The 11,585-nt window shown below is 43.5% G+C and overlaps 1 protein-coding gene across 1 annotated transcript in view; it reads left to right on the top strand.

The window, feature by feature from the left end:
- Positions 1 to 1,468: 1,468 nt before the first annotated feature.
- Positions 1,469 to 11,585, top strand: part of FAM185A (family with sequence similarity 185 member A) — a 94,166-nt gene continuing 84,049 nt past the window's right edge. The window contains exon 1 of the mRNA XM_075857329.1: positions 1,469 to 2,016. Within this exon, the coding sequence (XP_075713444.1) occupies positions 1,611 to 2,016 (406 nt within the window). The 5' untranslated portion in view covers positions 1,469 to 1,610. The remainder of the gene's footprint in view (positions 2,017 to 11,585) is intronic.

Below are 11,585 nucleotides of genomic sequence, written 5' to 3'. Positions count from 1 at the left end.
TTAATGGGTAAGACTTTACTACTATTGGAGGGAAGGGGTGGTTGTATCTGTTGTTTGTAACGATTTATATACTAGCACACTATCTTATCCATACTAGTATTAACTATTACCGACTTTTTGCTATGATATTTAGTGCTTCCTACTTCCATCCACCCATGTACCTCATAGCTATGTATAATTGAATTTGGTACTTCTTCCCATTCTATACGAGTAGTCTGTTCATAACGTGTTTTCCACTGGAATTGTAACAGTGTCCTCATGTCCATTTTGTACCTTTTTAAGCAATTTTTGTGTCTATGTTATTATGTGTCAATAAAGTAATATTTTAATATATGGCTTCTAAGCTCCTTTCCTTTTCTCTAGTTTATAAAAGTTTAGACAATGTTCCTTGATTTACTGCGAGCTTGTAAATGATGTCTTTGAAGGAAAGAGATAAGTGGCTGCCAGGTACATGTGAAGTCGCTTATCTCTCCCAGCAATAGTCTGGTATCATGGCGCTCACAACAAGCTGCTGGCCCCTTTTGAATGGGTTTGCCGACGTACTGTGCCGACCTGTCATTTACGCGTCGTCGTTTGACAGCTGTCAAACGACGACGCGTAAAATGACTGCCTCGGCAAAGAAGTGCAGGACACTTCTTTGCAACGTAATTTGAGCCGTTCTTCATTGAAGTCAATGACGAGCAGCTCAAGATTTACGAGCGTCAAAGACGCCTCGCATAATGCGAGGAGGAACTTTTACGTCTGAAACGAGGCAGCTGTTTTCTCCTGAAAACAGTCTGTCTTTTCAGACGTAAAAGCCTCTCATCGTGTGAACATACCCTTAGGGTATGTTCACACGTGCACGTCCGTTACGGCTGAAATTACGGGGCTGTTTTCAGGAGAAAACAGCCCCGTCATTTCAGCCGTAACGGCATGTGCAGGCGCTTGAACGCCGCGTCCATTACGGACGTAACTGGAGCTGGTTTTCCATGGAGTCCATGGAAAACTGCTCCATTTACGTCTGAAGAAGTGACATGACACTTCTTTGGCGCGGGCGTCTATTTACGCGCCGTCTTTTTACAGCGACGCGTAAATATACACCTCGTGTGAACAGACAAACGTCAGCCCATTGCTTTCAATGGGCAGATGTTTGTCAACGCTTTCAAGCCGTATTTTCGGGCGTAATTCCACGCGTAAAACGCCCGAATTACGTCCGTAAATAAGCCGTGTGAACATACCCTTATTTTGAGTGTATTTTGGAGCGCTCCAAAATAAGTCTGAAAATAAGCCGTGTGAGCATACAAAAAACTGCTAAAAATAAGCTTCAAATAAAAAAAAAAAAGCTCCATATTCAGCTTTAAAAACACCTTAAAATCAGAGTCTGTTTTCCCTGGTAATTTCCAGACACTTATTTTTATAGGTGTGAATATGCCCTGAAGGTGTGTAATTCTGTCATGCGCAGTGGGCGCAACAGCAAGTAAATATAGACTACCAAAGAACGTCCAACATCTGGAGCTAGGGATTCTGGGAGTTATAGTTTGCTTAGCACTAGAGGCCATCTATAGAACTGCGTTTTTAACTACATTTCCCATCAGCAGGGTGGTGGGTGCGCAGAGAACACTGAGAGGTGTATGCATGGCCGGTTTAGGGCAATGATGGTCTCCCTCGTATGTCGCGGCCGCTTATGGTGGTCTCTGGCGGCAGGCACACGGAGAGTAGCTTGTCGGCACTGGGGTAGCTGGGCAGCTGAGTCCCGGAATAAGCCCCTCAAGCAGTGGACTCTCATCGTGCACCCGCTGAGCAGCCTGAGGGTAAAGCTGCCGTGTAACGTGCGTGTAAGACCCCAGGACCCGCTAACCTATCCGAACGCTGACCGGGTGTTCGTCATGGTGAGCGGGGTGGACCGCAATGTGCACCGTGGACTGGACCTGGACAACATTGACGTGAAGTACGACGAGGAAAGCAAGCAGGTGCTGATCAGTTCTCAGGACATAGACCGCCGGACGTGTGTGGAGGTCATCACTCCTGTACGCTTCGGTATGTAATGGCCTGTGTCTGGTGGACGTTATTGGGGTTCTCAGTCATGTAATGAGGGGTCGCAGGGGTGCGGGACCCTCTGTGGATTATTACACTTCCTGGTTGAAGCTTTTCCAGCGGTGATCCGATGACCGTGGCCATTTGGGTGCGGATTGTTTATGCTTTGTATAGGAATGTATGTATAGCTCCATGGCCGATCTCCAAGATGTACAAGTAATGTATGGACGAGATGTATGTAAACCAATAATAACACCCCCTGGCCCGAAACTTCAGTCACGAAGATCAGTGCTCCGGGAATTATATAGAGCAATATGGTCAATAGACTTGTGTTTATGTTGTTTCGGAGAACCCTGTCTTAACCCCTTCCCGTCGTAAACAACTTTCAGATTTTCATTTTCGTTTTTTCCTCCGCCTTCCAAAAGCTATAACTTTTTTTTATTTTTCCGTCGCTATAGTCCTATGAGGGCTTGATTTTTGCGGGACGTGTTGTCGTTTTTCGTAGCATCATTTATTTTGCCATATAATGTACTAGGAAACGGGGAAAATGTATCTGGGGTAGAAAATGCAAAAAACAGCGATTCCTCCATTGTTTTTAACGCCTCATTTTTACGGAATTCACTGTGCAATTAAAACAACATGTTAACTTTATTCTGCGGGTCAATACGATTACGGCGATACCAAATATATATAGTTTTTTCTATATTTTACTGCTTTTACAAGTAAAAAAACGAAGTACAAAATTTAATTTATTTTGTGTCACCAAATTCTGAGAGCCGTAACTTTTTATTTTTATTTTTCCATCGATTAAGTGGTATGAGGGCTTATTGTTTGTGGGATAAGCTGTAGTTTTTAATGACATTTTGGGGGACATGTGGTGATTTGATCACTTTTTATTCCATTTTTTTGGGAGATGAGGTGACCAAAAATAGGGATTCTGCCGTGTTAAATTTTTTTTTTTTTTTTTTTACGGCGTAGACCGTGCGGGTTAAATAATGATATATTGTAATAGTTCAGACTTTTACGGATGTGGTTATACCAATTATGTTTGTTTATTTTTTACTATGCTCTAGGGGGAAAATGGGAAAAGGTTTTTTGTTTTTTTTTAACTTTTCATTTCTAATTTTATTTTTTTGGACATAAAAAAACAACAACTGTATTTTACAAATTTGTACTTTTTTTATTTTTTTTTATTTTTTATTAGTCCCCCCAAGGGGACTTCAACCAGGGATCGTTGGATCGCCTGCACAATATACTGCAATACCAATGTATTGCAGTATATCGTCTTTCTGACAGTCTCCTATTAAGCCCTGCCTCGTAGGAGCAAAAAGATGGTTGACCTGGGGCCTTCGTTAGGGCCCTCTTTCTAACTATTTAAATGCCGCGGTCGCTACTTTTGAAGTGTTGGCTGTAACATACAGCCGACACCCGCATTGTATGGAGCGGTTTCACTCCGTGAGCCTGTTCCATACTTCCCCGTACCCGGCTATGACGTAACCATACGTCAAATGTTGGGAAGGGGTTAAAAAAAAAACATCCCAGACAATCGGCTGATCACTGGTTATTGCTGGGGGAGGCTGCAGGGGCCTCACTTTTCCGGCAGGGGAAATGTAGTTCTGCATGGTGCTCATTCCTATAGTGACCATATCATATAGGGTTCAGCCAAGTCTTTTAAAGCGGGAGTCGATCTTTCCTATTGACTACCCTATTCTTTACATTGACATCAGAGGAACTACACATTTCCCGCTATATGACATAAATATCCATGTACGTCACCACAACTCACTCTAACGGCCGTTTAACCGCTTAGATGATGCGGTCAATAGCTACCGCAGCATCTGTTTGACAGAGGAAGGGTGCCGATGGGTTACTGTGGCAGCTGGGGCCTTATAATGGCCCCAAGTCTTCCATCTTGGGACAATTATTAAATCGGGCCTGATTCAGAAGTATTGCAGTGTATTATACCAGCGATCAGAAGATGGCATAGTCTAGTCCCCTAGTGGGACTAAAGAAAAAGGGAATGTTTGAAGTGTAGCTAAACGTTTGACAAACTTGTCACTATGACATGTCACATGTCAGAAGTTTGGATTGGTGGGGTCCGAGCACTGAGACCCCCACCAATCACTAGAACCAAGCAGCTGAAGCGCTCGTGTGAGCGCTCAGCCGCTTCGTGTCTGCTCAGCTTTTTCCAGGAATAAATGTATCAGTGTACGGACTCGATAGAAAGTCTATGAGCCCGTTCTCCGATACGTCGGCTTTCCGGAAAAAGCTGCAGCGTTCTAGCGATTGGGGGTCTCAGTGCTCGTACCCCCACCAATCCAAACTTCTGACGTCACTATGACATGTCAGAAGTTTGTCAAACGTTTAGCTACACTTAGATATGAAAAAAGACAAAAAAAAACAACACTTTCCAAATAAAAAATGATTGTCAAAAAAAGTTCAGAATAAAAAAACACGTTATTGGCATGGCTGCGTCCAGAATGCCCCGAACTACAAAATGATCACTTTGTCTTACCCGCACTGTGAAACGTATAAATAGTGCTAAAATTGTTTTTTGTTTTTTTTTCATCCCGCCTCCCAAAAAACGGAATATAAAGCAAACAAAAAGTTGTATGCGCCACAAAATAATACCAATTCGTCAACTCATCCCGCAAAAAAGCCCTCACACAGCTCCATCAATGGAAAAATTAAAAAAATAATGGCTCTTAGAATATAGTGACACAAAAACATCATTTTTTTTATTCTTTATTCAATGCTTTTATTATGTAAAAGTTGTAAAACATAAAAACTATACAAATTTGGTATCGTATGTACCCGCAGAATAAAGTTAACGTGTCATTTATACCACACAGTGAATGCCATAAAAGCAAAACCCCCCAAAAAATGGCAGAATTGCTGGTTTTATACTACCCCCTAACAAAAAAGGAAATAAGTTATATGTATATGTACCCCAAAATGGTTCCAATAAAAAATACGACGAGTACCGCAAAAAACAAGCTGTCATACGGCTTCGTCGACGGAAAAATGAAAAAGTTCTGGCTTTCAGAGTGCCGGTTGTCACATCTTACTTCAGTTTGTTTCCTATTAAGACTGTCGTATGAAATGTCAGTCACTCACCCCCCCCCCCCCCCCTCCTACTAGCCAAGAAAAGGTGTCTTCAAGTTGCTAAGCAGTGTCCGGCTGTCATTTTGGGTGTGATTCTGCAGGCGGCAGAAGTTATAGGACACACCAAAAGGCTAAGGGTATGTTCACACGCTTACTAAACAAAGGGAAAACAGCTCCTGATTTAAAGCCATTTTTCAATCAAACTCGCGTTTTTGGCTGTATTTTTTACGGCCGTTTTTGGAGCTGTTTTTCTGTTGAGTCAATGAAAAACTGCTACAAAAACGTCCCAAGAAGTGACATGCACTTCTTTTTGGCGGGCGTTTTTTTACGTGCTGGTTTTGGAAAATGGCCGCGTTAAAAAAACGCCCTGTCGGAACAGAACGCCGTATTTCCGATTGAAACCAATGGGCAGATGTTTGTAGGCGTTCTGCTTCCGATTTTTCAGGCGTTTTTCGGGATGTTTAGGCCCGAAAAACGGCTGAAAACACTGTGTGTGAACATAACCTTAGGGCTTATTCAGATGAACGTATAATACGCGCGTGATTTTCACGCGCCTCGCACTGACCTATGTTAGTCAATGGGGCCGTTCAGACAGTCCGTGATTTTCACGCAGCGTGTGTCCGCTGCGTAAAACACACGACATGTCCTATATTTGTGCGTTTTTCACGCATCACACATTTTGAAGTCAATGGGTGCGTGAAAATCCCGCGCAGCACACGGAAGCACTTCCGTGTGACGCGCGTGATTCGCGCAACAGCAGTAAAAACTATGAATGAAAACAGAAAAGCACCACGTGCTTTTCTGTTTACTAACATAAAAACAGAGTGTCATAATGATGGCGGATGCGCGAAAATCACGTAGCCGCACATCATATGGTGATGGCACACAGAGCTGTTATGGACCTTTTGCACGCGCAAAACGCACACGCTCGTGTGAATCCAGCCTTAGAATGATGAAAGTGAAGTGAATGACTTTTCAGTTGACAGGTTCACACGGCGTGTATTTGACACATATTTTTTGCGCATTTTACATGCCTCTCCTGCTAAATGTCTTTATCCCTCCATCCTGCTGACAGTCTCCTCCAGGGTCGCCATACAATCCTGCTGACAGTCTCCTCCAGTATCACTGTCAGCAGGATTGTATGGTGATGCTGGAGCAGAGTGTCAGCAGGATTGGGTGGTGACGCTGGAGGATACTGTTTGCAAGATTGGGTGGGGATGATCGAGGAGATTGTCAGCAAGATAGGAGTAACCATCTGCTGCTGACAGTCTCCTCCCCCGACCTCCTGCTGACGGATACCTCTCACACTCAGACATCTCACACTCAGACATCTCACACTCAGACATCTCACACTCAGACATCTCACACTCAGACATCTCACACTCAGACATCTCACACTCAGACATCTCACACTCAGACATCTCACACTCAGCACTGCTACATACATAGACACACACATTCAGCCCTACTACACCTGTGTAGTAGAGCTGAGTGTGTGTATGTATGTAGCAGTGCTGAGTGTGAGAATACATCTCACACTCAGCACTGCTACATACATACATACACACACACACTCAGCTCTACTACACAGACACAAACACACTCCGCTCTATCTGACAAGTTTAGCTCCGCCCACTGTCCACACTGAGAATACATCTCACACTCCGCACTGCTACACACACACACACACACACACACACACACACACACTCCGCTCTACTACATCTGACAAGCTTAGCTCTGTACACCGTCCACACTGAGAATACATCTAGCGACAGGATGGGGGCGGCCTGTCGGGTGGGGGGCCCGCCGGGGGTCACGAGAGCGGGGATCTGTGAGAGAGAGGGACAGACAGAGACACACACCTTACCTGTAGTGAAGCTGGTCTTCATAATGGCGCCTGCTATCTCCCTGCAAACAGCTGCTCTGCTGTGTGACTCTGACCTGTGTCTGCGCAGTACAGAGCCAGAGAGCAGAAGCAATGGAAGGCTGCCGTGCATTGTGCTGCCGTATTCCATCTCTGTATGTGTCATTAATCGACACATACAGAGATGGAAAAAAAAATGGCAGCCCCCATAGAGAAGTAAAAGTATAAATACATTAACCCCTTAATGACCGCCGATTAGCCTTCTCACGGCGGTCATTAATGGGCTTTATTCTACAGCGCCGCTATTCCACGGCGCTGCATTAGAATAAAGTAAACAGAGCAGGGAGCCGTCAAATCTCCCTGCTCTCCGCTGCCAGAGGCAGCTGAGGGCTGGGGCGTCCCTGCTCGACCGGGTGAGATCGATATAAGTATCGATCTCACCCGTTTAACCCCTCAGATGCGGTGCTCAATAGCGTGCACCGCATCTGAGTGGTTTTGGAGAGAGGGAGGGAGCTCCCTCTCATCCCACTGACACCCGGCGATAAGATCGCCGAGTGTCTGTGTCTCCAACGGCAGCCGGGGTACTAATAAAGGCCCCCATGTCTGCCTGTAATGAATGCCTGCTAGGTCATGCCGGAGGCATGACCTAGCAGATGCCTGTCCGTTTTAAACGGACAGGCAGTAATACACTGCAATACAAAAGTATTGCAGTGTATTATAAAAGCGATCGGCTGATCGCATATGAAAGTCCCCTAGTGGGACTAGTAAAAAAAAAAAAGTTGAATAAAGTTAATAAAAAAAAAATGACAAACCCCCTTTTTCCCCCTACAAAATGCTTTACTATTAAAAAAACACAATAAAGCAAAAAAGTTACACATATTTGGTATCGCCGCGTCCGTAACGACCCGACTATAAAGCTGTTACATTATTTAACCCGCACGGTGAACGCTGTATAAAATAAAAAACAATGGAAAAATTGCTTGTTTTCTGTTAATCCTGACTTAAAAAAATTTGATAAAAAGTGATCAAAAAGTCGCATCTACTCTCAAATGGTACCAATAAAAACTACAAATCGTCTCGCAAAAAAAAAGCCCTCATACAACTGCATCGGCGGAACAATAAAATAGTTATGACTCTTCAAATATGGAGACGCAAGAACAGATAATTTTGAAAAAAAAGCGTTTTTACTGTGTAAAAGTAGTAAAACATACAAAATCTATACAAATTTGGTATCTTTGCAATAGTAATAACCCGCTGAATAAAGTTAGTGTGTGTGTGTGTGTGTGTGTGTGTGTGTTATTTTCAGACGTTTTTAGTCTAGCGTGTGACTATACCCTTATAGTAATGTAGTATAAGGCCCTGTTCACATGTTTTTTTGTTGTTTTTTTTATGCGGAAACCCCATCCGAAAATGTGCCCAAAAATGGCAGAAAATGCCTCCCATTCATTTCAATGGGAGGCGGATGCGTTTTTTTCCCGTGAGCGGAAAAACAGTCTTGGGGGGGAAAAAGAAGCGACATGCCCTATCTGCAAAAAGTTCTCTGTGAACAGGGCCTTAGGCCGGATTTATACGAGCGTGTGCGTTTTGCGCGCACAAAAGGTCCATAAAAGCTCCGTGTGTCAGCAGCATATGATGGGTGGCTGCGTAATTTTCGCACCGCCGCCATCATTATGACACTCTGTTTTTATGTTTGTAAACAGAAAAGCATGTGGTGCTTTTCTGTTTTCATCCATAGTTTTGACTACTGTAGCGCGCATCACTCGTGGCACATGGAAGTGCGTCCGTGTGCCGTGCATGGTTTTCACGCACCCATTGACTTCAATGGGTGCGTGATGTGCGAAAAACGCACAAATATAGGACATGTCGTGAGTTTTATGCAGCGGACATACGGAAATCACGGACAGTCTGAACGGCCCCATTGACTAACTTAGGTCCGTGCACGTTAGTACTGTTATTATAGTAATGTAGTATTCTTATAGTAGTGTTGTATTATTATAGTATTGTAGTAGTGTTAGGCCCTTTTCACACTGTTATTTTTGCCGCAAAAAACTGCAAAATTGACTCCCTTTGATTTCAATGGGAGGTGGAGGCGTAACGCTTGCGGTAAAAAGAAGCGACATGCCCTATCTTGAGGCGTTTTCCGCCTCAAAAACCCCATTGACCTCGATGGGACACGGAAATAAATGCGTTATTTTGTTATCGGCAAAAAAACACTCGCGGTTATTCCATCTTTCTGTTGAAGAGATAGCTAAAAAAAAAAGTGTCAAAAAACGCTTGTGGTGCAAAGCCACTTAAAAAAAAAACGGAGCTGATTTTTCCGCCTGAAAAAAACCTTTGTGTGAACATACCCTTATGGTTATGGGTTTCCCTTAGATTGTTGCACATGCACTTTAATGTTATGAACTTTTGTACTAAATATGGGATTGATGTAAGTTCTATAGTGTTTGCACTTCCACTTTATGGCCCTGTTCACACAGTTTTTTGACGTGGAAAACGCGTCGGACACCACGCCAAAAAACAGCTGGTGTCCTTCCTTATCCCCCTCTTATAGCAGACTTTGCACCTCTTTTGACTTTTTCCTTTTGAGTGTTGCAATGGTGCGATGTGTGTGGCCTCGCTTCCAGAAGTACTGGGTGCCCCCCCTTCTTGGACCCTAAAGATTAGGTTCTTGATAATCACCTCTTGAAATTCCAGGAAAGTTCCCGTCTGGCCTGCACATCGACGTAGCACGTACGCATTGTACAAAGCCATCTGTATGATGTGCCCGGCCAGCTTCTTATATCACACCGCATGGCGCTGTAGGGCTTCAGGATTTGATCTGACAAGTCCATCCCTCCCATGTACCTATTGTAGTCCAGGATGCAGTCTGGTTTGGGGGTCTCTGTACTGGTACCTCGTACAGGTTCATGGGTACTGGTGTGACATCTCTCTTGTCCTTGTACTTGACACACAATATGTTGCTGCTAGAATGTGCCCTGCTCTCACCCCTTCTGAGCTTTGCCCTGCAGAGTCTTAGGGATGTCTCTCAGATTTCTTCTAGCAGTGCCGCATGCTGCAGGACTTCTGGGAGTGATGCAGTTGAAGAGTGGGACGCTGGTATAAAAATTATCCAGGTAGAGGTGGTAACCCTGGTCCAGCAGTGGGTGCACCAAATCCCACACAATTTTTGCATTAATTCCCAGTAAGGGGGGGCATTCTGGGGGCATTCTGGGGGCTGAGCACTGGTGTCCTTTCCTTCATATATCCTAAACCTGTAGGTATACCCTGATGCACTCTCGCACAGCTCATACATCTTCACGCCATACCTTGCCTTCTTACCCGGCAGGTACTCGCGGAATTGAAGCCTCCCTTTAAAATGCACCAAGGACTCATCAATAGAAATACACTTCTTGGGGGTGTATGCTTGGGAAAACCGGGCACTGAAACGGTCTAATAGGGGTCTCCGTTTATACAAACGGTCAAAACTGGGGTCATCTCGGGGTGGGCACGGCTCATTATCAGTATAATGTAAGAAGCGAAGTATTGCCTCATTTATTTTTTTTAGGTTCCAGTACAGTTCTGAAGTTGCTTTGAGGGGCCAATATATTAGACACCGCTATGAAACACCCCATTTTAGAAACTAGACCCCTCAAAGTATTCACAACAGCATTTAGAAAGTTTATTAACCCTTTAGGTGTTTCACAGGAATTTAGGGCAAAGTAGAGGTGAAATTTACATATTTATTTTGTCAGAAAATCCCTTTTATTCCATTTTTTTTTCTGTAAAACAGAAGGTTTTACCAGAGAACCGCAACTCAATACTTATTACCTAGATTCTGCAGTTTAGAGAAATATCCCACATGTGGCCCTCGGGCGGTAATGGACTGAAGCACCGGCCTCCGAAGCAAAGGAGCACCTAGTGGATTTTGAGCCCTCCTTTTTATTAGGCACCATGTCCGGTTTGAAGAGGTCTTGTGGTGGCAAAACAGTGGAAACCCCCCCAAAAGTGACCCTATTTTGGAAACTAGAGACCTTGAGAGATTCACTGTAGTTTTCTTGGGGTGCATGCAGCTTTTTGATCAGTTTTTATTCTATTTTTAGGTGGCGTGGTGTCTAAAAAACAGTAATTCTACTATTGTTTTTTTATTCTATTTTTTTTACAGCGTTCACCGTGCGCTATAAATGACATATTCACTTTATTCTGCGGGGCGATACGATTACGGCGATACCAGATGTTTATAGTTTTTTCTATGTCTTATGGCGTTTGCACAATAAAATACGTTTTGTAAAAAATCATTTACTTTTTGTGTTACCTTATTCTAAGTGCCATAACGTTTATATTTTTCCATCAAGAAAGCCGTGCGAGGACTTATTTTGTGCGACTTTTTTATCTTTTTTTTTTTTTATTTATTCCATTTTTTGGGAGGTGAAGTGACAAAAAAATTGTGATTCTGGGACGGTTTATTGTTTTCTTTTATGGCGTTCACCGTGCGGGATATATAATGAAATAATTTTGTAGTTCAGGCCGTTATGGACGCGGCGATACCAATTATGTATAGTTTATTTGTTTATCTATTTTTATTAATAATAAAGAACTGATAAGGGAAAAAGGGGGATTTTTA

This window comes from Rhinoderma darwinii, chromosome 3 (assembly GCF_050947455.1).
Source record: "Rhinoderma darwinii isolate aRhiDar2 chromosome 3, aRhiDar2.hap1, whole genome shotgun sequence".
NCBI classification, from domain to species: Eukaryota; Metazoa; Chordata; class Amphibia; order Anura; family Rhinodermatidae; genus Rhinoderma; species Rhinoderma darwinii.
Note: the sequence above shows the minus strand (reverse complement) of the source record. Positions and strands in the feature narration are given on the sequence as shown.